Consider the following 25,377-nt stretch of genomic DNA (forward strand, 5'->3'; position numbering starts at 1 on the left):
GTACTCAAAATTGGATCTTCCCCCTTCTTTTTATCTCAGGAATGTCTAATAAATAAGTATCCTTGTAGACAAAGAAGATAAGTGTGGTTAAACAATATAATCTTTATAGAGTTGTAGAAATGTTCTATTTCAGAAATATCTAACTGTATTAAAATCCTAGCTTTTTTCATTCCAAGATCCTTGGTCATCAATTATTCCCTGATTACTCTATGCCACAAAGCTCCAGGAACCCTGGCCTCTTTTCATTCCTCTGACAGAAGCATTGTAGGGGAAGGGAGATCGGGGACAGATATCATTGGGTCACATTCTCTGAATATATTACCCCAGAGTGTTCTTTTCAACAATTTTCAAGGTAAGGTGTTAATCTGACAGTTTTTAGAGAGAAAGATATTCACACTGCTAGAGGGGCCAGATGAGTTATATATTTAAAAATACAATAGTCAATTAATTGGACCAATGTAGGGGTTTGGTTTTTTCATTTTTGTTTTTGTTTTTCAAACTGATATCTCAGCAAATGTCCTCATGTCAGATGCCAGTAGATAGTACAGGTACATACTTTTTTTTTTTTGGTAGCAGGAATTGAACCCAATGTTGCTTAACCAGTGAGCTATATCCCCCCAGCCCTTTTTTTATATTTTTATTAGAGACAAAGTCTCACTGAGTTGCTTAGGGCCTCACTAGTTGCTGAGGCTGGGTTTGAACTCACAATCCTCCTGCTTTGGCCTCCCGAGTCACTGGGATTACAGCTGTGTACCAACCAGACCAGTTTAGAATTCTTGAGTAGTAAACTTTACACTTTAAATTCCAGTGGATGTGATGGGCGCAGTGGACACCCCTGTAATCCCAGTAACTCCAGAGACAGAGGCAGGAGGATCACGAGTTCAAAGCCAGCCTCAGCAAAAGTGAGGCACTAAGCAACTCAGTGAGACTCTATCTCTAAATAAAATACAAAATAGGGCTGGGGATGTGGCTCAGTGGTGGAGTGTCCCTGAGTTCAATCCCCTGTATAAAAAAAAAATTCAATATGCTTTCTGATGTTCATATGAAGCAGCATTTCAGATAAGCATAGACCAAGGAAATAGAGCATCCATGGATTCTTCCTGAAAAAGAAGTGTCCAAGATATATAGCAACCTACCAGATAAGGGAGTCCTGTTTGAGTGGACAGGCAAGGCAGAGTCTGAAGAATTATAAATATAATTGTGAATAAGATAAATTATCATGAATATTTTAAAAATAACAGTTACTGGATCTAAAATTCTAGATCATATCATAGAAAGTTATAATAGAAGAGAAACTGTTAAATAGATTCATTAGGAAGCCAATAGATACTGTTTAGTTCTCAACATTGACAATTATAATTTGAAATGGGTAAAATTTTTATGTTAATATTGTTAAATACAAAAACATTCTATAAGCCTTTGGAATTACTGTGGGTGGGGAGACAAAGAAACAAAGGAAATATAGTTCACTAGCAAAAGAATATGAATTGAAAACTAATTATATTAATAAAACTATCATATATTGAGTGTCAGAGTAAGCTATGCAATTTACTTTATCTCCTTTTATTCTCTTTCCAGTCTATTTGATAACTATGATCCAACTCAAAATCAGATCTACTTACGCATGAAATTAGGTCAGTTTTTATTGGTACATCAGTAAGTAGAAGGACGGTTAAAAACATGAGTTCTGATTCTCATTGATTAGTTTTAGCCACTAGTAATTTTGATCTGACAAAGATGCTGAGGCTGAATTCCAGTATAGCAGAAAAATCTGTCATGGACTATTAGTGATACCTATTTCCAGAAAAAGAGAAAGGATTTGTATCCAGTGTGCCACATTTTTACTACATCCATCACAATTGTAAAAGTAGATAATATACAATTATAACCAATAAGATTGAATGTATATCACATGAAAATGGAGCTAGAATAAATACATCTAAACAAAGAAATAGATTTAAAGGTCTTCAAAAATTCTATGCACATTTAAAATAAAGAATCAAAGAAAAGTAAAGAGTAGAATGAATGAGAAAGATAAATACCAAAAAAGTATGCCAATGAAACAAGAAAACAGAAATTATAGCATGTATTACATACAAAAATTTATGAATTAAGACCAAAACTAAGATGAAAGGCAGACATAATATTCTCCATTCTTAGAGAATATGAAATAAAAATAAATTATTAAATTGATGACATAGAAAATAAATTTAAAACATTCAGTTAAAAAGAAATCACTAATTCAAGAAGTAAAAATCCTGAAATTTCAGTAGTTTCTGAAGAGATTAAGAGCTGGTGGTGGGGGGCTGGGGATGTGGCTCAAGCGTTAGCCCGCTCGCCTGGCATGCCTGGCGACCCGGGTTCGATCTTCAGCACCACATACAAAGATGTTGTGTCCACCGAGAACTAAAAAATAAATATTGAAATTCTCTCTCTCTCTCTCTCTCTCTCTCTCTCTCTCTCTCTCTCACACACACACACACACAAAAATATTTTTAAAAAATTTAAAAAAAGAGCTGGTGGTGGCATGTACCCCAAGTCCCAGGTATTGAAGGCAAATCATGAAGAAATTAAAAGTTGCCACAAATTTTTATCTTTTATGGTATTTTTATAAGAAAAAAATATATTATGTGACAAAAGCAGGATATAAAGTGTGCATATTATGATTATTATTTTACAACACAAACACATGCATGTGCTCAAAGACAATTCACATTCTTCAACATGCAGAAATATTTTATTTTCCTAAATGATTAGATTATATATGAATCTTTTTGCTTTTTCCATTTCTTCACCACCATGTATTGCTTCTATCATAATGAACAAGAAGTATGGTATTAAGCCAAGAAAAGTTAATTTTAGAGAAGCAGCTTTCCGCCCCCCCCCCTTAATGATGAAGAAAGTTTATTCTAACAAAAGAACAAAGGAAAAACAGCTAAACCTGAAGCAATCAGTAAGAGAAAAGGGAAGGGAGAAGAGAGAGAAAAGGAAAGGAGAAAAAAAGGTGGGGTGGGATTCCTGGGTTAAGGAACTTGAACCAAAAGTATCAGCAGGATGCTGCTAATGGAAGTTATCAGAATGTGGTATAGAAACCTTGCAGGGGAAGTCTTCTACCAAGACTTCTGGCATAGAAGGAAGAATCAACTTGTCTCAGGAATGTCTTCCATAACAACTAATTCTCCTGGGTCACAGTCAAGACATAAGCTCCATGAGGGCAGGTGTCTTTGCTGATACTGTGGACTATCTTAGGACTGCACAGGACACAGGGGACCAAGGTTCATTTGTTAAGAATGAAGATTTCCTCAAGAGCCACCCAGGCTCTGCCTCCAAAGTCTGTTGCCGTCAGTAATTAACAGTGCCTTGATCCACAGCAAGAACATTTTTCCAAGCTATAGATAGATAATACAAGTAGGTTTCAGAATAAATACATGGAATAAATACATCTAAACAAAGAAATAGACTTAAGCATCATTCAAAAATTCTATTCACATTTAAAATAAAGAATCAAAGAAAAGTAAAAAAGCAAAATGAATGAGCAAAATAAATACCAAAAGTAGGCCAACAAAACAAGATGAAAACGGAAATTATAACATGTACAATATACAAAAATTCATGAACTAAGACCAAAACTAAGGTGAAAGGCAGACATAATATTCTCCATTCTTAGAGAATATAACATGAAAATAAATTATTTAATTGATGATCAAAATCATCCTTGACAGGAAGGCACTATGATCTCAAATGAGCAATTCCACAAGGATACAAGCTAAATCCTTTATTTAGTTTTCAGAATATGTATTCCTTAGTTTCAAAGTAGAGGCCCATGTTGGCATAACCCAACCCTGGGGCCACCATTTCTAACTAAACTCACACAACCTTAGGCTGTGTATGGAACCAAAATACCCAGAGGTAGGGACGAGAACAATCTTCCTGCCGACCATGCTGGCCAGACCAGTTCTCAGCTGGCTTCAGAAACAAGATCTGGAAGCCAGGCTTTACAACAAGCATTATTAAGTAAGAGCTTATCGGAAAGTACAAGGGACAAACAGTAGGAAACCCTGTCCTATGAGGACTGATCTAAAGGGACTGGGGGGACTACACTAAGGAGAAAGGCTTGGAATTACAAGAGAACTGTCTTCAGAAAAGGGGGTTAGTCATGTTCTGTTTGTTACTTCACTGAGTTATACTATAATCAATAAATGGAAAATTCTATGAATTTCAGCATTTTCTGGAAAGTATAATATGCTCTAAGGTTCTAAACATATAGGAACAATTCCCCATAACAAGAATTGTGAACACTGCTAGGTGACATCTGTTAGGATTGTTCTAGAAGGGATTCCTGCATTATATGATACATGACACCATCTTGACTTCTTACCTGGAGACTGTGGCCAATGGAGAGATTTTGTTAGCCTAGAAAACATTTTTAAATTAATTTTTTAAAAATGCCCTTGAGGAACAACCAGAGTAGTCTACACAACCCACACCACACCACTTCTGGTCCTGAACCGAGCTGCTTCACATACTTAGGCTACCTGCTCACCTCCTAAGGGTGTTTGCATTTGCCTCATCTGCAAAGTCCACTCCAGTTCTAAGATACCTTGGTCTGTGACTCAGCTTCACCCCTGAGCTCTCACAGAAATTTTCTATCATTATAAGATGAAAGAGATAGGAACTCGGCAATGACATAAGTGAGTTAGAATCTCTGATGAAGACAGTGAATCCAAACAGTCTCAGGTTGTTCTCTTTCTCTATACAACTTTGGCCTGCCATACTATTCTTTTTTTCCCTCTCCCTTCTTAACCTTTCAATTCCATAGGTTTTTTTTCCCCTGAGCCTCTCTGAACAGACTATTTAAGATGTAAAAATTTTCACTTAGGATTCAGAAGCTTTTATTATCTTTACAGTCCAGAAAAGCAGCCTTCAGGTTGACTTGGCTTGCTCGTTTGAACCATTCCAAGGTTCTTGGTAGGGATCTGGCTCCTCACGCTGTGGTTGGTGTAATGCTGCCATCTAGTGATTATTTAGATAAAGTGCCTGAGGCATTGGCCTCCTCCCAGGCACAAAATGTTTTTAAATGTATATAACAATGAAGTAGTCCTGCACCACGCAGGTCCACCTAATTGGGAGGATAAAACTGAAATTCATGAAGACAGCTGTGTACTGAAAAAGGAAACTTATAATGAATATTAATATTAATCACAATGATCATTCATGATATTCGATAATAATATCAATAGTGATTGAGTTATAATAATGATGCTCTGCATCATTATTAATATATTAGATTTTTTTATTTCTTACATACTTGACAATAGTGGATATTATTCTAATCAAAACTCCACAAATAACAGTATCATATTCATTTATTCCACAGGAGGGATCAGACACAAAGAGACAAGCAGACTTCCCCCACATTACAGAGCTCATAAATAAAAGAGTCAGAATTTGAACCAGATAGGTGGCTCCAGATCTTCTAGATGATTCAGTCACGGAGCCTAGCAGCATTTCAGCAGTGTTCATCATAGAGAAGTTGGCCTGGTGGGAGAACCAGCCATTGAAACAATATAACAAAATCGTGTGGAAGGTTGGTAGTGAAGGGTTCTATTTATCTAACTGGTTTGGAACAAGAGCCAACCAGGAGTGGAAGGCTGGGGAAATAAGATCTAGCTGGAGGACAAGGACTGGTAGCATCCAAGTGGGAAGTCAAGGCCCCCATTTAGCAGAGTAAGGAAGAGCTCTGGCTCTTGGATACGTTAAGTGCTCAGGGGAAATTCTCTTGAGGATCCTGAGACTTGGGTTGCTCACTCTTGGTCTAGCTAGCTTCAGGAACTGACCTGGGCATGCTGGTACCATTTCTGTTACTCTTGCCAAAAGCCCAACCTCCTTCCCTGAAGTCCAGCCTCCCTTGTGACACACATTCATATGAGGCTGGGGGAGTGATAAATGATACACATTTGTTTTTGTCTGTTTGTTTAATAATCCATCATAGCCATCCTGAGCTAGGTGATTTCTCATCCTTTGTCTTTTTTAATTCCTACAACCCTAAGGGAATATTTAGAATTTGGAAGCCCAGTATCTAGGTGTTATGGTCTAGTTGCTGAAAAGGTGCTTTAAAAGGAGCAAGAATTTTGAACCTCCTAAAGAAATTAACCCATCTGTAAATTGTCCCACATTTTGCTTGTTGAGTTTCTTAAAATAATTTAGATGCATGCATTCAACTTTTAGAGCAAACACAAGTTAAAAAGCTTCATTGCTGACAGAACCATGCCCAACTCCACCATTTGATCTCACCACACAAGTGAGGTTCTCAAAGCCTGAAGGACTCACAGATTCCCTTAAGTCAGTTTCAGAGATTTGTTTGTTTGTGCTTTATAAATAGTTAATGAAAAGTAACAGTTATATGACAAACATACCCCTTTTAGAGGAGATTACTCTTTGTACTTTTTAGACGCCCTTCATGTATCTTGTTGTTTATTCTGTCCTCCATACATGAAGGGCTTCTGCATCCACAGCCCAACCACAGACCAAAAATATTCAAAGGAACAAATCTTTCGTACTGACCATATACAACACATAGCATTTACATTGCATTAGCTATATAAGTAATCTAGGAAGATTTAAATTACACAAAAAGCATCCTAAAAACACAAAGTACATGTAGCAGGGCATGGTGGTACATGCCTGTAATCCCAGCAGCTCAGGAGGCTGAGGGAAGAGGATCGCGAGTTCAAAGCAGTCTCAGCAAAGGTAAGGCGCTAAGCAACTCAGTGAGACCCTGTCTCTAAACAAAATACAAAATAGAGCTCAGGATGTGGCTAAGTGGTCAAGTGCCCCTGAATTTAATCGCCAATACTTTCCCTCTCTCCCACAAAGAAAACCTAACTCAAAAAACAAAGTACAAAAGAAGATATGTGTAGGTTATATGCTAACACTATGCCATTTTTTTTTTTTTTTTTTAATATAAGGGACTTGAGCATCTGAGGATTTTGGAATTCTGGGAGAGGTCCTGGAACCAATCTCCTACCCATACTAAGGACAACTGTATTTGCATTTGAACCAGACTATTATGGGCCACCCAGTCCACGGGTGAATACACTGTAACACATCACTTTATTCTAATATTCTAATTTATCATTTCATTTTGCATTGTAAGAAGGGGAATGGCAAACATCATATGTGAAGTTTATACTCCAGAATAATAATTACTTAGATATTATCTGGAAAGGTGAAATAATAATGACATACTGGGAGTCCTTCAGTTTGTGGTGCAAATTTTACACCAAAACATAAAGAAAGAACAAGAGGTTGCAAAGTCTACCTTGCCATCCTCCAACAAGGCTCAAGCATCCTGTTGGGTTTCTAATGCTATGTAGTATGGGGGTAGGGAGTGAAGAGTGGAAGTTAGTCCTGTCCTCTTCTCTCCTGTCTGCATACTGTACTGCAGAGGGGCTTTGGGAGTGAGTAGTAACAGGAGTGAGTAGTAACAGGCAGCCAGGGGTCCTGAAGCTTGTAGGATAAGCGTGCAAGATGGGGTTCATGTAGAAAATATTTGAAGATAGGGTGTCCACTCTATAGGGTTGTGCCAAAATGACAGGGCCTGTTGCGTAATACTTTAAAAAAATTATATTCTGCATTACTACCATCATCATCATTTATTTTTTCACAGAAGCACAAATTTTTTTTCTAACTCTGAAAGGATCTAAAAAGTTTTAATACTGATTGAGTTAAAATTATAACAAAAGCAGTAAAATCAAATGTATTACACAAATTAAATATACATTTAATTTGTATATTTAAAATGTATTTATTTCTATAATAAATACACAATCAATAGTCTCTATTTTCTCTGACAATAAGTAAACAAGTCTATTACCCAAGTTAAATGTTCTGTACATATTGCTCATGTTAAAGGAATATCTTTTGGGTAGCTATTACCATGCACACAATTCAGTTTTATAATAATAATAAATAATAATTATTTTTGCAGACTTTTTACTTTTCTAGGTCTTTGTTATAATCCCCATACACATTGCTATTATTTTTGTTTATTCAATTATCTTTTGTGTGTGTGTGTGTGTGTGTGTGTGTGTGTACCAGGATTGAACCCAGAGTCACTTAACCACTAAGCCACATTCCCAGCCCTTTTTTATATTTTATTTCAAGAATGGTCTCACTGAGTTGCTTTAGGACCTCACTAAGTTGCTGAGGCTGTCTTTGAATTTGCGATTCTCCTGCCTCAGCCTCCTGTGCCACTGGGATTACAGGCTTGTGCCACCACACCTGGCTTAGGAAAAGATTCTTATCTAAAATTTAGTAACAATTTAGTAAAAGGAAAAAGAATATGTAAATATACACACACATACAAATTTTAGTTTTTTACTGTTTTATTAATGTAGAATTTAAGGCATGTAAGGTCTCCTTCTGAATTTTCTTCCCCTTAGTAAAGAATCTGCTCACAACCATATTGGTATTTAGTTTTTTGTTTGTTTGTTTGGGGTGGGGGGTGCCAGGGACTGAACTCAGGGACACTCAACCACTGAGCCACATCCCCAACCCTATTTTGTATTTTATTTAGAGACAGGGTCTCACTGAGTTCTTAGCACCTTGTTATTGAGGTTAGCTTTGAACTCGCAACTCTCCTGCCTCAGCCTCCCGAGCTGCTGGGATAACATGCATCCATGACCGTGCCTGGCTGTAATTTAGTTTTGAGAGAAGTTAGTTCCCTTCCTTTAGTACATGCTTTCCTCTTCTTAATAGGAAACTAGAAATGCAGATTTACATGAACTCTTTAGCAAGTAAGAGAGAAAGTAATGGAATTCCTTTATTCCTATGTGCTTGACATTTGTGGAGGCTCTCTGACATGCCGGGCACCTAGGGGGTCCTATTGGCAGCAGGTTTCTATTTTACTGAACTCAAGGCCTCTTTCTTCTCACAGGCACCAGGGTGGACAGAACAAACAGCTGTCAGTCTGACAGCAGTGGGTTTCTGGAAGAGCCACCGGAAGCCCCGCCCTTCCAGGTAGGAAGAGGGCCCTTATTGCTCACCCCACATGGTCCACCCTAACCTCACTCGTGGCTAACTTAGAAGGAAAGATAAGTTTAAGGTGGCTGCCAGATTCAGAAGGGTTTGGAGGCACATGCCATGTGCAGTCAAGGGGCAGAGCATGATGGAGTCACAGTAGACGAGGTTCCAGAACATTCCACATTTCCTTTTCATTTTTTTAATATATATTTCTTTAGTTGTAGATGGACACAATACCATTCCTTCTTTTTTTTTCCATTTATTTCTTCCTTTCTTTCCTTCTTTCTTTCTTCCTTTTTATGTGGTGCTGAGGATCGAACACAGTGCCTCCCGCATGCTAGGCAAGCGCTCTACCACTGAGCCACAACCCCAGCCCCATCCTTTTAATTTTTTTAGTCAAGAAAGTGGAGCCTCATAGGCTGTTGCCAAATGAAGCACTCACTGGTGTAGAGCTTGAGCCTGTAACTTTTGTCTCCTAACTTCGGAGTCAACCATGATGACGCTTACAACCTTACCCCTGTTGCCTTCCCCACCTCCTGACACCTTTCCCTTTGTCCCGGTTGCTCCTACAGATGTCTTCCTTCCCAAGCAGCCAGAGTCCTGCTGAGAACGGAGGCAGAAAGCCAGGGGATCAGAGCCACAGCTTAGTGTCATCCCAGGACTGTCAGCAGGAGTCAGAGAGGTCTGGTTCCCAGAGCATGGTGAGCACATCTTTTTCCAGCCAAGACTGGAGCACGTTGGAAGAAAAGGCTTCAGCGTCTGTGGTGGAGGAAGAGCCTCCGCTTGAGGCCACAGAAGGGCCACCAGAGCTGTTGATCCCATGCGCAACCCTGGCCAAGACCGCCACTGGGAAAGAACACCCAAGGGAAGTCGGCCATCGGTGGCGGTCCCCACCAGTGTCCCGTGCTGAATACGGAGGCGCTGGAGCCACGGTCACCTCCCCATATTGTGGCCCTCTAGGATTGGCCCACATCACAGAAGAGAAGGACAGGACTCTGGGGCCTGAGGGAACAGAGGAAGTGCTCGCACAAGGCCACCACTGTGAGTCTCAAAGTCTTCCTGAAGACAGTTTCCCTCATGTGGACTTGGAGGCCCTAGGAGCAGAAGAGGGCAGCAAGTTCTGTCCCTACACCAGCCACACCTCACTAGTACAAGAGTGGCCACCACAGCAACTTCCTAAGCACAGAGAAGTCACATCCTGTCCCGTTGACCTTGGCCAAACATCTGACAGGTCTGTTTCCCACCTCCATAAACTGCCTGGAGATGTTCCCACTGACCCAAACGCTGGCCGCTCCCAGGCTGGGTCGGCCCAGATGTCCTCTGATCTGGCGTCAGCTGCTCACAGTGCCATGGCCTTGGGGACGGACTGTGGAGGCACAGATTTAGAATGCACTCTGTGTGACCCTCTGACTACCACAGGACCAAGACCAGGGACAGAAGCGAGACGGGTCGCTGATGTTTCTGTTCAGACTTACACCTATGAATCCCAGCCCTGGCATTGCTGTTCAGCCCCAAGTGACAAGGCCTTCGCTCAGAGGTCCCCGCCCCTCACCAAATCGGTCTCTCTGGACGCAGGTTTCCCTAGTCTTTACCCAGTGGGCACCTGCCACGCTACACCCACCCTCTGCTGTGTCTGCTGTCATCACCATCCCCACTGCTGTGCAGAAAGGCCAAGCCCCGGCCCTGCAACTCCCGTCTGTAGGCACGGCCTGGGCTCACGTGCAGATCACCCAGAAGCCCAGTTCACGAGGACCTTGAAAGCCCTCCAGGACGCCACCATGAGGGAGCTTTGTTCTGTAAGTGTTTCCCCTGCAAAGACGAGAAGGCAAGTGCACCAAAGGCACCACTCATGCCTCAGGGATAAAATCAAGGCTTCCTTCCTGAATGTGAGATCTTGGGGATGGCCCTCCTGACTTAAATCACGGGAACCATTTGTAGAGTACTTTATCATTGAGGGCATAGTCTCCCAAATCTCTTCATATTTCGCGCTTCTAATCACTCACCTTTTGAAGCAAGGAAGGCAGATTTCATGATTAGTCTTCATTTTACAGAAGGAAAAACTAAGGCATAAAACAGTAAATTCATATCCCCAAGATTGTCAGCATTCATGCACTCGCCTCATCTCCAGTTCAGTCGAGCTGAGAAGTTCTGGGTCTTACGTTTTCTTAGCTGAATAATCTTGCACAAGCCATTTAATTTCTCTGGGTCCACCCTATCAAATCAGGAGATGATGCAGCCTGTAGACCTGGGTTGTCTTATTATTGAATAAGCTTGTAAAGTACTCAGCAGTCTGGTACAGAGAAGCTCTAGGTAATATTAGTTGGGTGTTCCTCTCATCTTCAGTTATTAATACTGTTTTACTTCTGCTCAGCTCTTGAATCTAGAACTCATGTCAGGTGGAAGGACTTTGGTCCACCCTTTCTAGGCTTGTTTCAAAGCAGATACTGGGGGTATTAGAAACTGATCAACCTTTTGGGGCCTTTGATTAGTCAACAGGTATTTAATGAGTCCTTCCAGTGCCTTCTTTTCCACACTCCTCAAGGTAAGAAATAATCTAGGCCCACCATAGATTCAAAAAAATCAAGACTCTCACACATGAAATTGCATACAGAGAGATTTAAAAGAGGGACACAGACACGAGGATTGCAGCTATTCAAAGAAAATGAATAGGAAATGTGATTTACTGAGCACCTAGTATTTGTGTCTGCTAGGTTACCTTCCAATTCTTCAGTTCCATAAATATTTGTTGAGTACCTATGCTAACCATTTTAATGACTTTACCGTCCTTTGACCTTGGATTCATACATACCATAAATATTTATTGGATTCCTAATATATTCCATGTCCTCTCTCTTTTATAGACCAGGAACTAGAACTGAGAGAGGTTATATAATTCTTCCAGCACTTCCAAACTACAAAGTGATAAATACAAATTCAAATTTGGAAGACATGAAAGTTTTGGACATCCATTCCAAGCAAAGGTGTGTCCAATTCTAAAATATCTAAATATATATATAAGTAATGTTAACATTAGAAAGTGATTATTTGGAAGATAAAGCATATTTCTACATGATCTCTCAACAAATAGAAATAGCTATCAATGTAATGATAAAGATAATAATTACATGAAAGTTGAAATAATTTGTCATATATTATTTAATATTTCAAAACTATCAGGCATTTGGAATATTTTTAAATGATACATGAATGAAGGTTATCTTCTTGTAAGAGAAAGCTTTATTCAAGCAATAAGATAGTACCTCGTCTGTTCACATCCACCCTTGAAAACAATACAAATCATTTATTGATTGTGTTGAGAAGAGAGATTCCAAACATGTATCAACTGAGAAGCACTATCACTTAATTTATCACTTGATATTAAAGTCAGGTATCTGTGACAACAGATTAGTATAGATACTCAGTTAGACTATCCCTCATTCAGTGATGCGACCACAATTGAACAAAGGGGTAAAAAAAGGTAACCCAGTCTCCCATGGCACAAACAAAAGTGTCCGGCTGCAGGAGATTATTTGACATGGTTGAGTCAATGAACACAGAAGCCCCAGAGCCTAGAGCAGCTGATGAGTGGGCCTGACACAAGTTCTAGAAGGATACCTACTTCCTCAGGCAAGCCCTGGCATCCAGGAGCACAGCAGATCAAGTAGCACAGCCTGGTCAGACCATTGCTATTGAAGGCTTGGAGGTATTGGAGGTGTCCTCAGAACTTTGTAGGAGCATGATTCTGAGGACTGAGAGAGAAAGTGGGCATCTGGCCCTAGGGAGCATATAAGCAGGTAGAAGGACTAAGCTTTTGGAAGGCAGAATACAGACCAACACAGCCCTAGAGAAACTTAGGCTCAGGAACCCAGAGCCAGGTACTAGGCAAGGATGCTGTTTAGACAGGAGACTAACCTAGGTCTAGGGGTGACCCTGAGTCTAGACCAGAGGTCTTCCCATTCTTCCTACTTTAGGCCTTGGGCCTGCATATTCCCATCTGTGTGGAACAACTTGTCATCTAGAAATAGATGCTCCTACAGGGTTGATGCTATGACATATCAGCACTTCTGCTGAAAATAGAGAGGATTTGTGGCCCATAATGCACAGTGTACACCCTCAGATGGCTATGTAGGTTTTAAACAAGCAGGAGTTGGATAGAGTGTGCGTGCCACCAGTACAAGGTTTAAGATATCTTGTCCCATATTGCCTTAGCCTTCTCCCCTTCTAGAGCTTGCAATTATAAAAAAAAAAAGTACTTTTACCAAATTAATTTGGTATTATATACCTACTGAAATGAATATATAGAGTTTTACTAAATATTAATGTTTCTCTTTATTTAGATCCAAGGAACCAGAAACATACATTCAAAGGAAACAATCAAAACACACGTAACTAGGCACATGTGTATTTGTGCTTGTAAGCAGACATACATACATGCCTACACACACACACACACACACACACACACACACACACACACACACAGGAGAACAAGTAAAAATAAGGGATTGTATTCCTCGGTGAGCCCAGAGGCCACACAAAGAAACTTAAAGAACAAAGAGGAAAAGGGTGCGCAATGCAGCAACATCTGCCACCTTGAGAGTGAGCCTGGGTGGTGAACCTGGGTTTATAAGGCCTGAAAAATATTCCAGAGAAAAATGACTTTAAGTTAAATGCTATGTGTTGGCAAGGATTAGGAAAGATATTTAGGAGAAAATTAACTAGAAAATGCGCAAATGAAGATTATAGGCAGGCATGGATATCACCTTTTACATAATAGGAATTCCAAACAGATGTTAAAACTAAGCAATTTTAGGTAAAACATATGACATAGAGAAACACCTCCAGCTTATCCAGTGGTTTCACTGCAGAGAAACACATGGCCATTTTTGTGGTCTTCTGGGATATCTAAGATAAAGGTTTGTTGATATGAATAAATTCTTAGAAGTGAATTGATTCTTTACAATAATTTGTTGACTTAAAAATTGATTTGTTGATATCAAATTTACATATATAAACCTATATAGATGACTTCTCAAGAATTATTTATTAATTTAAAAATGAAAATCTTTCTAGAATAAGATCTGAATATTAGAAAATTCTTCTATTGTGTTTATGATTTAATTTTAAAGAAAACCAAAATTATACAAAATTTAAAAAGTAATATGAGCAAGTCAAAAGTGAAAGTTCAATGGTACCCTTTGAACTTGGTACCCTTTCTTTTACAACTGAAGTTTGTTTTAATGGGTTTGGGTCAGTAGAGCAGAACTTGTATTTGATTAGGGTTTAACTTAGTCCTTAAATTGGAAAAAAAAAAAAAAAAAAAAAGCCAAGTGTGGTGGCTCAGGCCTGTAATCCCAGCAGCTCAGGAGGCTGAGGCAGGAGGATCATGAGTTCAAAGCCAGTCTCAGCAACAGCAAGGCACAAAGCTACTCAGTGAGACCCTGTCTCTCAATAAAATACAAAATAGGGCTGGGGATGTGGCTCAGTCATTAAGTGCTCCTGAGTTCAATCCCGGTACCGGACACCCCCCCAAGAGGAATACAAAATACATCCTTCCTTGCATAAAGTTCCCTTCCTTGCAAACTGTTTCCTTATCTGTTCTAGGGCTAAAATGTATTTTCTTTGTGTTTCCAAATGACCAGAAGATGGCAGCCTTTCAGAATCTTCCACATCACTGAGGGGAATGTAACATTCCATTGGTTATTTCCAAATCCAACCCCACACCATCCAATCATGAAGGGTCACCCTGAAAGATCTAGATGGAGCATAAAACCCAGTGTTTATGATGTCCAGCCAACTTGGGCAATGTCTTTTGAAGGGCCTAATCTCACTGTCCCCAGAATTTTGAAGTGAATTTGAACCCCTGGCCAGTCTTGGATATTGTATAGGAGTACATTTGAACTACTTGATCAACTCGCTCCTGAGGGACAGATAATTTCTCCACCTGTCTAGCTACTCCATAGGCCCTGTTGTGACCCAGTCAGGTACTGAGAAGAAAAGAGATGAATCTGGAGGCTTGGGTTTGAAATCTGGCTGCCATTTTTTTTTTTTTTTTACCACAAAGTTATCAACCATTTTTTTCAGAACATGTGTCTGTGAAAGAAGCCCTCATGGTCTCCAGGATCTTTTTTGGCTTTAAAGGCCATAATATGATCATTTTCTAAGCACTCTTGCCAACATCAATAATGCTTCAGAGTCTCCTTATTGCTGGTTCACAATAAACTCAGACTGAGGCAGTTAAATAGTGCATTAAAAATTATAAAACTTAGAGGATAAACTCAAAACTTAACTCTCAAAGCAAAAAGAAAGTATTACCATTATGACAATTCTGAAAAGAACAACAATAGGACTGCCAGGATCTTGGCCCTGTGGTTTTGAGGAGAAGGGTAAGAAATATGGAACTTCCTAGAAAAAGGACTGGAGGAATTAGCCTAGGTATAAGGTTTGTCTCTGTGGAGGGGTGAGAAGAAAATGTTAAGTGGGCCTGCTAGCCATGTCAGATACCTCTAAAGAGTGTCTCAAAGGCCCCACCTCAGGCTCTCTGCTTCCATCCCATTTGGCTGTCCTATCTGCAAGGGACACCAGGAAATGTAGTTCTTCAGCTAGACACATTGCTGCCCCTAAGTAGAATTATATCAATGAGAAGGGAAAAAGTGAGCAGGCAGCTAAGCAACTGATGTGGTCTGGGGAACCTGGTAGAGATAACTTTAGGGTCCAATAAGCATTAACCTCATCCAGAGTTGGGTAGGTAATGATCCTGGGGTCCTGGGTCCTGGATCCTGGGTTTATTCAAAGCATGATCCAAACAGATTGCAAACTGAGGGAGACAGCTGGGTAAAAACTCAGCATATCATCAGAGTGTCCCACAAATGGACAGAGCTTGGGTGTGTCAAAGATACACAGCAGACAGAAGTCAGAGCAGTGAAGAGATTTTGTTCAACTGCTGGTGATAGGGGAAAGAACTGAACTCCATTCTGATTTGCACCCAGATCATTTAGACATTTTAAAGAAAGTAAGAGAAAGGGAAGAGCAGGAGCTTAATAGAGTCAGAGATGAGAAAACTTACAAAAGGTTGGTGAGTGTAAATGCTGTTCAGCCGGCTGACAAGTACTGCAACTAGGATTCTACCCTCCCACAGAGCCTGGGCAATAGCCTTCTAGATGAGAATGTTTCAAGGGAATGGTTCTTGGGTCCTTGATAAAGACAATTCTGAGTTGTAAGAGATATACATTCACAATTTTAAATCCCTTTTAGTAAATGATGTAAGAAAGGTAGGTCAGGGGTCTATGCCAGGTTTTGGCTAAAGCAAACTATAATTTTCCTGGCAGCCCTGAGCTTTATTCAGACAGGCATTTTAATTAGGGGCTGAGCTAAGCATTCTAGTGACAGAGTCTTGTTATACTAGAAGCCATGCTAGAGTTTGATTAAGTATCTTAACACAGATCAGAGTTGTTAGGTGGAGAGAATTCTGCGATTTTAGATGCTGCAGGAATATGTTTAAATTAGGAAACCAAGGCAAAGACACAGTTCTAGAGAGGATGTAAAATTTGAAGGATGATTCACATCAGAAGTAATGAAAAGCAAGATCTCAATTCCAGATTCCAACTCTCAGAAAGGATAGGATGCCCAACCTTTGCCTGTCTTACTCTGGGTGAGCTTGTTAGCTGGGTGGAGCTGATGCTGCAGATCTCAACCTCCAGGGATGGTGGCTAAGCAGGGCTATGACTCATTAAAAATATATTCTAAGTAGATCTTCTTTAATCAAGCACACACCATCTGAGCAGATGTGTCCAGTGTTCTTGGTACTCAGCACCAAAGTTAAACAAAATTAAATGAGAGACTCGACTTTTCCAAACACAAGCCCTCTGGCTGGCCTGCCCCACCCCCTTCTGTCCATGTCTTTGCAGCCCCACATCACCCAGTCTCTTTGAGACGGAATGATAGCCACTCAAGGGCTGCCCAAGAACCTCTGCCTTCCTGTTTCAGCTAACTATGGGCACTAGTTACTTCCTGAGGCCCAAGGCTGGGTCTCCCTATTCTCTTCCTCGTATATTAACAGGAGAACTTTGATCCCCTGTGGGAAGGAGACCCATTCCCTTCTCTGGGTGAGCTTTTCCAGTGCATCAGAAAGGACACCTTTCTCAGCTCTTTCTAATGGTTCTCAGTGCACAGTCCTCGAGATGGAAGCCATGAAGACTGTATGCCAGAGTTTCCGGGAGCATTTAGAGGAACTTGAGCAGCACCTCACAGGACAGCAGGCACTGTTTTCCAGGGACATGTCGGAGGAGGAAAGGTAATTATCTGAGGGAGTCATAAAAGTAAGTACCAGACCACACACCTGGAGCAAGAGAAGGTAATCAGGGCAGGACAGGACTGGTGAGCACCCTGGAGCAGGGCTAATGAGAAACGGGCCAGGTTTTCCTTAACTTTCATGGTCTTGTTTTTGCTTTCTCAGTGGGAGCCTGTGAGAGTCATTTGCTGGATGGGAACATTTACTCTTTAAGGCCAGAGCGATATGAGAAGGTCAGAAGAAAGGCAGTGGGCTGGGAGGAGGGGGATTACCTGCAGGAAATCTTCAGGGGATGTGAATAGGGTTCATGCAAATGCAAATGTTGGGGGTTATTAGAGTTTTGAAAATCTACATTATTTTCACATGGATTAAAAATGTGTCCCAAATCTCTCAAAAATAGAAAGATCAGTAGAGGCCAGTCAGAGGCTCTAAGGGGGGATGGAGAGGGAGGAAGAGAGGGAGGAAGGGAGGGAGGAAAGGTGAACTACTGGGGAACTGAAATGGAACAAATTATTTTATATCAAAATGATTTTATATTGGGCTGGGGTTGTGGCTCAGTGGTATCGCACTTGCCTAGCATGTGTGAGGTACTGGGTTCGATTCTCAGCACCACATATAAATACATAAAATAAAGGTCCATCAACAACTTAAAAAATACTTTTTAATAAAAGAATTTTTAAAAAATGATTTTATATCAAAATGAACCTTACCATGATATATGACTATAATGTACTAATAAAACATTTTCTTAAAAATATGTCCCCAAAGCGGAGGCATTGTTCATTGCCTGAACAATAGGATAGGGGTAGGATTTAACTGTACAGGGCCATGAGGGTTCTTTTTGGGGAGATGGTACATGAACTGGATGGTGGTGATAGTTGCTCACCTTGTTAAATTTACTACAAATCAGGTAAACTTTAAAACAGTAAACTTTATGATAGGTAAATTATACTATCATGGAGTTGTTTTAAAGAAAAAAAAGGATGGGAATAAAGCTCAGTGGAAGAGCACGTGCCTAGCATGCATAAGGCCCTGGGTTTAATCCTCAGCACCCCTACCCTCTTAATCCCCCAGAAAAAAGCAACCTTCCTGAAGAATATATCTGTTTCTGTAACTGAATCAAATAGAGAAGGTGACATTCTCTTTTCAGAAATTTCAAAGACAGGCCAGGCATGGCAGCACATGCCTATAATCTGTAATCTCTGCTCAGGAGGCTGAGATAGGAGGATCCCAAGTTCAAAGACAGCCTCAGCAAAAGCAAAGTGCTAAGCAACTCAGTGAGACCCTGTCTCTAAATAAAAAAAAAAAAAAAATAGGGCTGGGGGTATGGCTCAGTGGTCAGATACCCTTGAGTTCAATCCCCTATACCCTGCCAAAAAAAAGAAATTTCCAAGACAGGACCAACATTTTGAGAGGGACAATGTAAGACTGCCCTTAGAGGTGATTATTAAATTTGGTTGTTTTCTGTTATTTATCTGCAGGGAAGAGGCTGAACAACTTCAAACTTTGCGTGAGGCCCTGAGGCAGCAAGTGGAAGAGCTGGAGTTTCAGTTAGGAGACCGGGCTCAGCAAATCAGAGAAGGACTTCTATTGGTATGGAGCAATGGGAGGCAGAGTGTGACTGTGTCCAACCTGCCAGAGGAGAAGGGCATTCATTGAGAACCAGATTTTGCCACCATTTCAGATTCCAGGATCATGTGCCCACACCTTCATTTCAGGAATAAAGTACCTTGGGAACTCAGTTCCCCTAATTGCCATCTCCACCATCCCCCCTGCCCCATAAATAAGAGTGAAGTGCTATCACCCATTTTCCAATTAAGAACAAGAATCACGGGTATGGTGCAACTTACTCTTGAGCCAATCGAAACTAAGTACTACCATAATGTGCTGCTGGCTCAAAGAGCCCATTCTAGAGAATTTAGACCTCATAAATGCCTCTCTCCCAAGTGAGTGAGCTATTAGGTACAAATACTATACATTGTCCACTCTTTTTATTCTTGTTTCCCTTCAGCAGCTGGAGTTTCTCACGGCGGAGCCTCCTGAACACTATACACACCTGCAGCAGCATACCTGGGCAGAAGAAAACAGTAGCCAGACTTCAAGTGCTAACACCCACACAGCCATGGTCGGTGGCCAGCAGCCTCCCTGCTCAGGTGTGGTCCAGTTGGCTGCCCTTGATTTAACGGCCAAGGAGACCAGAATCGAGATGTCTCCCCCATCACCAGCTCCAGAGGAGTCTGGTCCAGCCCCTCAATCAAGTTGTTCTGAGGGAGAAAAAGATACAAATAACTTCCTCTAGTTCCAAGTAGATTTAATGTATAATGTAAGAGCTCACAACAGCTGTAGCAAGGAGATCTAAATTTCCTCTCCAGAATTGTCTCCCAACCCTTCATCCCCTATATCTTTTTTTGTTTGTTTTCATACTCTGCTCTATGATTAAACTCAAAGCAATTTGGAATACTTCGTACTCATTGGCTATGGAATAATTAATCACCTACTATGTATCTGACCCAGGCTATACAGTGGTAACCAAGTGGTGTACAGTCTTTGCCCTACTAGACCTTACTGCCTGATGGGGGAGAGAGAATATAAACACACACATGCATTCGTCATTAAAAGCTGGGTAAGTGCTTTGAAGAAAATTACCAGATTTTAAGAAAGAGGACACATTGGAGAGTCTGATTCAGATTAGGTGTTCAAAGGCCTGGTTGGGGAAGTGACAAAGGTGAGGGAAAGAGAATCCAGAATGCAGTGGCGCCAGGGCATCCAAAGGGCCTGAGTCAGTCAGCCAATGGGAGTGCAGATGAAGTACCTACAGTGTGCCAGGGACCCTTTGTGCAAGAGGCAGCCAGGAGCAAGACAGAATGACTACACTGCATGAGTCAGGTGAAGATTGCAAACAACAACAAACAACTCAGTGAGCTAATTTCAGTACTGACAATATGGTGGAGAAGCCTGTGTGTAATGTTGCAGAGGGTGACGTGGGGTGAGAAGTGATTGACGTTAACTCGTTCCGGAGACACTGACTCTCTATGGAATGGGAACACATGGAGAATAGAATGGGCAGGGAACATGTCATGGAAGAATAATGCCCTGGGGGAAGTTTATAATTTGTAGAAGAGAATGGACAGGCAGAGGTCACCCGCTAGCAAAGGAACTAGGACACTGTTTTGAAACTGGCCATCGCCAGAACCAGCCTCACCACCTGCTTCCACTCCTCATCCTCCTTGCATTTTGGAAACTCTTTGACTTTTTATTCCCAACTTCCCTGGGGAGGACCCCCTTGTTTCCTCCACTGACTGTACTTCCTCAGAATGTGGAAGCTCCCATCTTCTCCTTAATTCTCCTTTTCCCTTTATACCGCTTCCCTCCATAGACACATCCCCTCTGCAGTCCTCCGTGCCCCCAGTTCCCACCTGTCTCCAGAATCCCAGTCCAGCATCTTCTATTTCCCTGCCTCACAGACTCTAAGCCACCATTTTGCCTTATCTCCTCGTGTCTTTCTCCCTGTTACCTCAGAATCTGTCACCATGTCATTGCTGAGTTTCCCACCACAATGTGGTCTCCAGAAGTCCCTTCAGAACCTGGTGACAGCACAAGGCAGTGGCCTTCTATGTAACCCTAGCTTCTTTCTCCCTGAACCACACTGGCCTCTGCCTGGTTGGTCCCCCTCAGACTCCCCTTGGGCCATATTTCCTTGATTAAGGTGAGTACCAGGAAGTACTTTTAGGATATCCCAGAGAAATGAAGAGAATCACAGGATCGTACCATCCCCTCCCACGCAATATTCCACCAAAATGTGTCTTTGCCCCAGAAGCAGCAAGCCTCTGCTCTTGTCTCCCATTGCATCACCTCCCTATGCCACGTCCCTCTTTTGGTCCCTGTATCCTGGCTCTATTTTTAGTCACAATTGGCTACCAATTGTACCTACCAAATGGCTTTTCTTTCTGAATTTCTTAAAATCTTCACCTGGATTAGACTTTAGGCCTCCATTTTCCAGGACACTTTGAGCTTGCCTGTGATCTCTGCCTGCTTCTTCCCCATAACACCTGCTGACTGAAGAGAAATACCTGGCTCTGGGCCCTCCCTAACCTGATCACCATAGCTTTACAGTCTCAGGTCCTACTCAGCCTTCATATGAATCTTAAATGCTATTCAACTAAACCACCCCATACATGCCTGTTCCCTTTCTTTGATAATCTATACAAACTATAGTCTGCTCTCCATATCCACAGGCTCTGCATCCATAGCTCAACAATATTTTTTTTAAAAAATGCATCTGTCTCAATGTAGAGACTTTTTCTCATCAATATTCTCTAAATAGCATAACAATTGTTTACCTAGCATTTACATTATACTAGGTATCATAAGTAATCTAGAGATGATTTTAAGTATGTGGAAGGATATGTAGGTTCTGTGCAAATACTATACCAATTTATATAAGGGATTTGAGCCTCTATGGATTTTGGTATCCTTGAAGAACCCAGAACCAATCCATTGCAGATAAAGGGAAGACTACATCTCTCCTGTAAGTCTTGGGCTAGACCTCACCCATAGTACAGGATTTCTTTGATGATCTCTGGTTGAAGGGATCCCTATGTTTTGGAACTCCTTTATCACTTTTCACCTTTATTAAGACACTTATAACCTATTACTTTGCGTTATCATTATCTGCATAGGATGCATCCTCCCCACTAAACCAAAAGCTACTTAAGGGCCATGTACCACCCTTTACCCTTGTGTTTAAGAGAAACTATCAGGATGAAAGTTCAGGCTTCTTGTACCACATAGGACTTTGGCTACTTGCTCTCTTTTCCCTCACTTCTTCCTCTGTGAAATAAGAATAAGAAAAACCACGCCAGGTGGTTGGACAGAATAAATGCAGTAAACCAGGTTTAGCAGCAATTCATCCAGTACCAGTCACACAGTAAATGCTCAGTATATGATGACTGTTATGATGAGTGCACGAGAACTCAACAAATGCCAGCTTCCTTCTGTTGAAAAGCACTCTGCGAACAAAGACCTTACACACAAAGAATATTAACAAATGCCTGATGAATGAGGGAGATGGAAATAAATTAACAGTCTCAGGAGGGAGTGAGGACAGTGATCTGACTACAGAAGAAGCCTATTTTAGGCTATAGTAGAAGCTAAGTTTGGGTTTTAAAAACAGATTTGTTTGTGGTTATTCCTGACAATCAGGCAGATGACTTCAGATATGATGGAGGAGTAAAAGAGACCCATTGTTTCCAAGTGACAGTTAGCATATGGAATCCCCAAAGACCTCCAAATATTCCATAGTGTTTCCTAGTTTATTCTTCTAACTCTCCAGCAAAGATCACAAAGAGATACTGAGATGTAGAAAGGCCAGAGCCTTTGCCATCTTCCATGCACCATGAACTGGTTAGCAATGCTGCTTCCAAATCCCACCTCTCATTCTCAGGCCTTTGGATGCAGACTGCATGACACCACTGGCTTTCCTGGTTCACATAATAAATCTCCTCTTACCTTTGCCTGGCTCTGTTTCTTTGGAGAAACCTAAGAGTACACTAAGAAAGAGTTCAGAGATGGAGTGACAGACCTACAAAAGGTAAACAGAGTCCTAAAACATATTAATAAGAAGCAACTGAGCTCTGGTGTTAAATTCAGGATTTCAGGCTTAACCTATTTTGGCTCAGAGTCCCATGTAGAAGACCCTCTCTATGGAATGCTGGGACACAATGAGTTAAATTCCACTCCACTACTCACTATGTATTCTGGATAAACTATTTAACCTCCCTAAGCCCCGGGGGCATCATGTGTAAATTAACAGAAGCAATGCACACTACCCTTTAGACAAAGGCTGGAATGTGATTAGGGTCAGTAAACCCTACTGTTAATGATTAGGAAGATAATGACAGTAAGGAGAGTGCATGCCATTTATTGAATATCTGCCTATAGGCCAGGTATTGAGCTAAGCCTGGCTTAGCACTTATCTTCACAATAATCCTGAGAGGTAGGAATTCATCTACACACACACACACACACACAGAGAGAGAGAGAGAGAGAGAGAGAGAGAGAGAGACAGACAGACAGACAGACAGACAGACTATATTGTCTAAGGTCCAGCAACTAGTAAGGGGTTGAGTTCACACTCTGGTTTGCTAAACCAATGGCGTATCATGATGGTTCTGCCGGGCCTAAGGGCTTATATAAAGCTTACCGATGGGCCCAACTTAAACACAGTGTCCCTGCTTGTGTCTGCACTACCTAGTGGGCTGAAGCAGGTATTTTTTAAAAAAAAAAAATACTTATGGCTTAGAAAAGTTTGAAAAATATTGCATGAAATCTAATCACATACAGCCTCTCTTTCATTCAAAGAGGTTCAGAGCTGCTTTTATTCCAGGAGACGTCTTCTATCACAACAATCTTTTTGAACCTCTCATCCTGCCCAATTTCAGTTTGCTATTATCTGCTCCTCTCCCACAAAAAAAGTGGCCAGAGTCTCTTTTCTGTCCCTGCATGGGATATCTTACTATTCTCTCACCAAGTCCCAAAGTCCTGGACTCTCTTTTTCTCTTTGATGTTAACCATGTTCAAGTTGATTCTACAAGAAAAACCCAGACCACATATATGAAAATAAAGAAGAAAATTTCAATAAATACTAACAGAAAGTGAATAACAGGAACTCTTTTACTCAGATTGGCATGATTTCCTTTGAATTAAAAAGAAATAAAAAGTAAAATGACACTATCTAATGGTTTTCAGTTTAGAACTCGGCAGGGAACAATTTGGCTTATTCTACCTCAAAGTTTCAGGGTCTTTCCCTGATTTAATTTATTCCATCTGGGTTCCACATTTCAGTGTTCAAGTCCTATAGCTCTGAATAGAGAGGTTGTTCTAAGAAACAGCACTTGGAATGCAAGTCACACATTTTTCTTGGTCTTGTTATGCATGAGAAAAGACCCAGGTTGCATAATGGAGACACAAAGATGAAACCCTGAAGGCTCTTCTGAACCAAAGCATATGTGTAGACCTTGTAGATTTCAGTAAAGAAATACATTTTTTTAGCCCATAGAAAAATATTCCTCAGAAAAGTGGCCCATTAGATTTGGTTTATTTTACACATATTCCCTTACATGTAAACTTGTGTCCAAAGAGATGGAGCCTTTTTATTTCCTTAAAAGGAAATATTTCTTCTCAAGTGGAAAAATAAAATCAAAAGACTTTTGAATGGCATGAGAATCTGGTCTGCTATAATTGTTGCTTCTTTATTGAGGAAGTAGTTGGTGTTTTGATATAATATAAGTCAATAAAATAGGCCATTTTGAAGAAGTCAAAGAAGACAAGCTATTTCCCTTGGAGAAGACAAACTTTCAGAGTGTTTTCAAGTGGGTTGCATGCCTAATTTGAACAACAAATAGCAACTACAATTGCAGGGATTATAGATTATTTAAAATAATGTCAAATTGCCTTTCTTACAAATTGGAGAATATAAACACAAGCTAAAACAAAGCATTCTTCTCTGACCCAAGCTCAGCCTCTCTAATAGTCTAGTTTTCAAACATTATCAGGCCAGAAGATTCGGTATGGGATGTTCCTCTCTGAATTTAGTTCTCAGCTAAGAAAGAAATCTCCACATCAAGAATGATTTCAAATCATAAGAACCACATAAGAACCAAATCATAGAACTTTGGCCACTTGCTATCTTTTCCCTCACTTCTTCCTCTGTGAAATAAGAATAAGAAAAACTACGTCAGGTGGTTGGACAGAATAAATGCAGTAAACCAGGTTCAGCAACGATTCATCCAATACCAGTCACATAGTAAATGCTCAGTGTATGATGGCTGTTATGATGAGTGCTCGAGAACTCAACAAATGCCAGCTTCCTTCTGTTGAAAAGCACTCTGCAAGCAAAGTACCTTACACTCAAAGAATATTAACAAACGTCTGATGGAGTACTTCGAGAACTCAAATTCCATCCAACACTAGTAATGCTCTCAAACACTCAGTGTCTTATTCATTCCCAGGAAAACGGAAGTGAAAGAAAGCACTAGCATTTAATGCAGTTCTTAAATGTACCA

At 40.7% G+C, this 25,377-nt stretch overlaps 1 protein-coding gene across 1 annotated transcript in view; it reads left to right on the plus strand.

Annotated features, from left to right (window-relative positions):
- Window positions 1-24,526, plus strand: part of Itprid1 (ITPR interacting domain containing 1) — an 86,372-nt gene extending 61,846 nt beyond the window's left edge. Inside the window, exons 9-14 of the mRNA XM_076853892.2 lie at window positions 8,939-9,021; window positions 9,597-10,820; window positions 17,190-17,317; window positions 18,796-18,907; window positions 19,326-19,470; window positions 24,438-24,526. Coding sequence (XP_076710007.2) covers window positions 8,939-9,021; window positions 9,597-10,820; window positions 17,190-17,317; window positions 18,796-18,907; window positions 19,326-19,470; window positions 24,438-24,526 — 1,781 coding nt within the window. The remainder of the gene's footprint in view (window positions 1-8,938; window positions 9,022-9,596; window positions 10,821-17,189; window positions 17,318-18,795; window positions 18,908-19,325; window positions 19,471-24,437) is intronic.
- The last annotated feature ends 851 nt before the right edge of the window (window positions 24,527-25,377 follow it).

Source organism: Callospermophilus lateralis, chromosome 1 (genome assembly GCF_048772815.1).
Source record: "Callospermophilus lateralis isolate mCalLat2 chromosome 1, mCalLat2.hap1, whole genome shotgun sequence".
NCBI lineage: Eukaryota > Metazoa > Chordata > Mammalia > Rodentia > Sciuridae > Callospermophilus > Callospermophilus lateralis.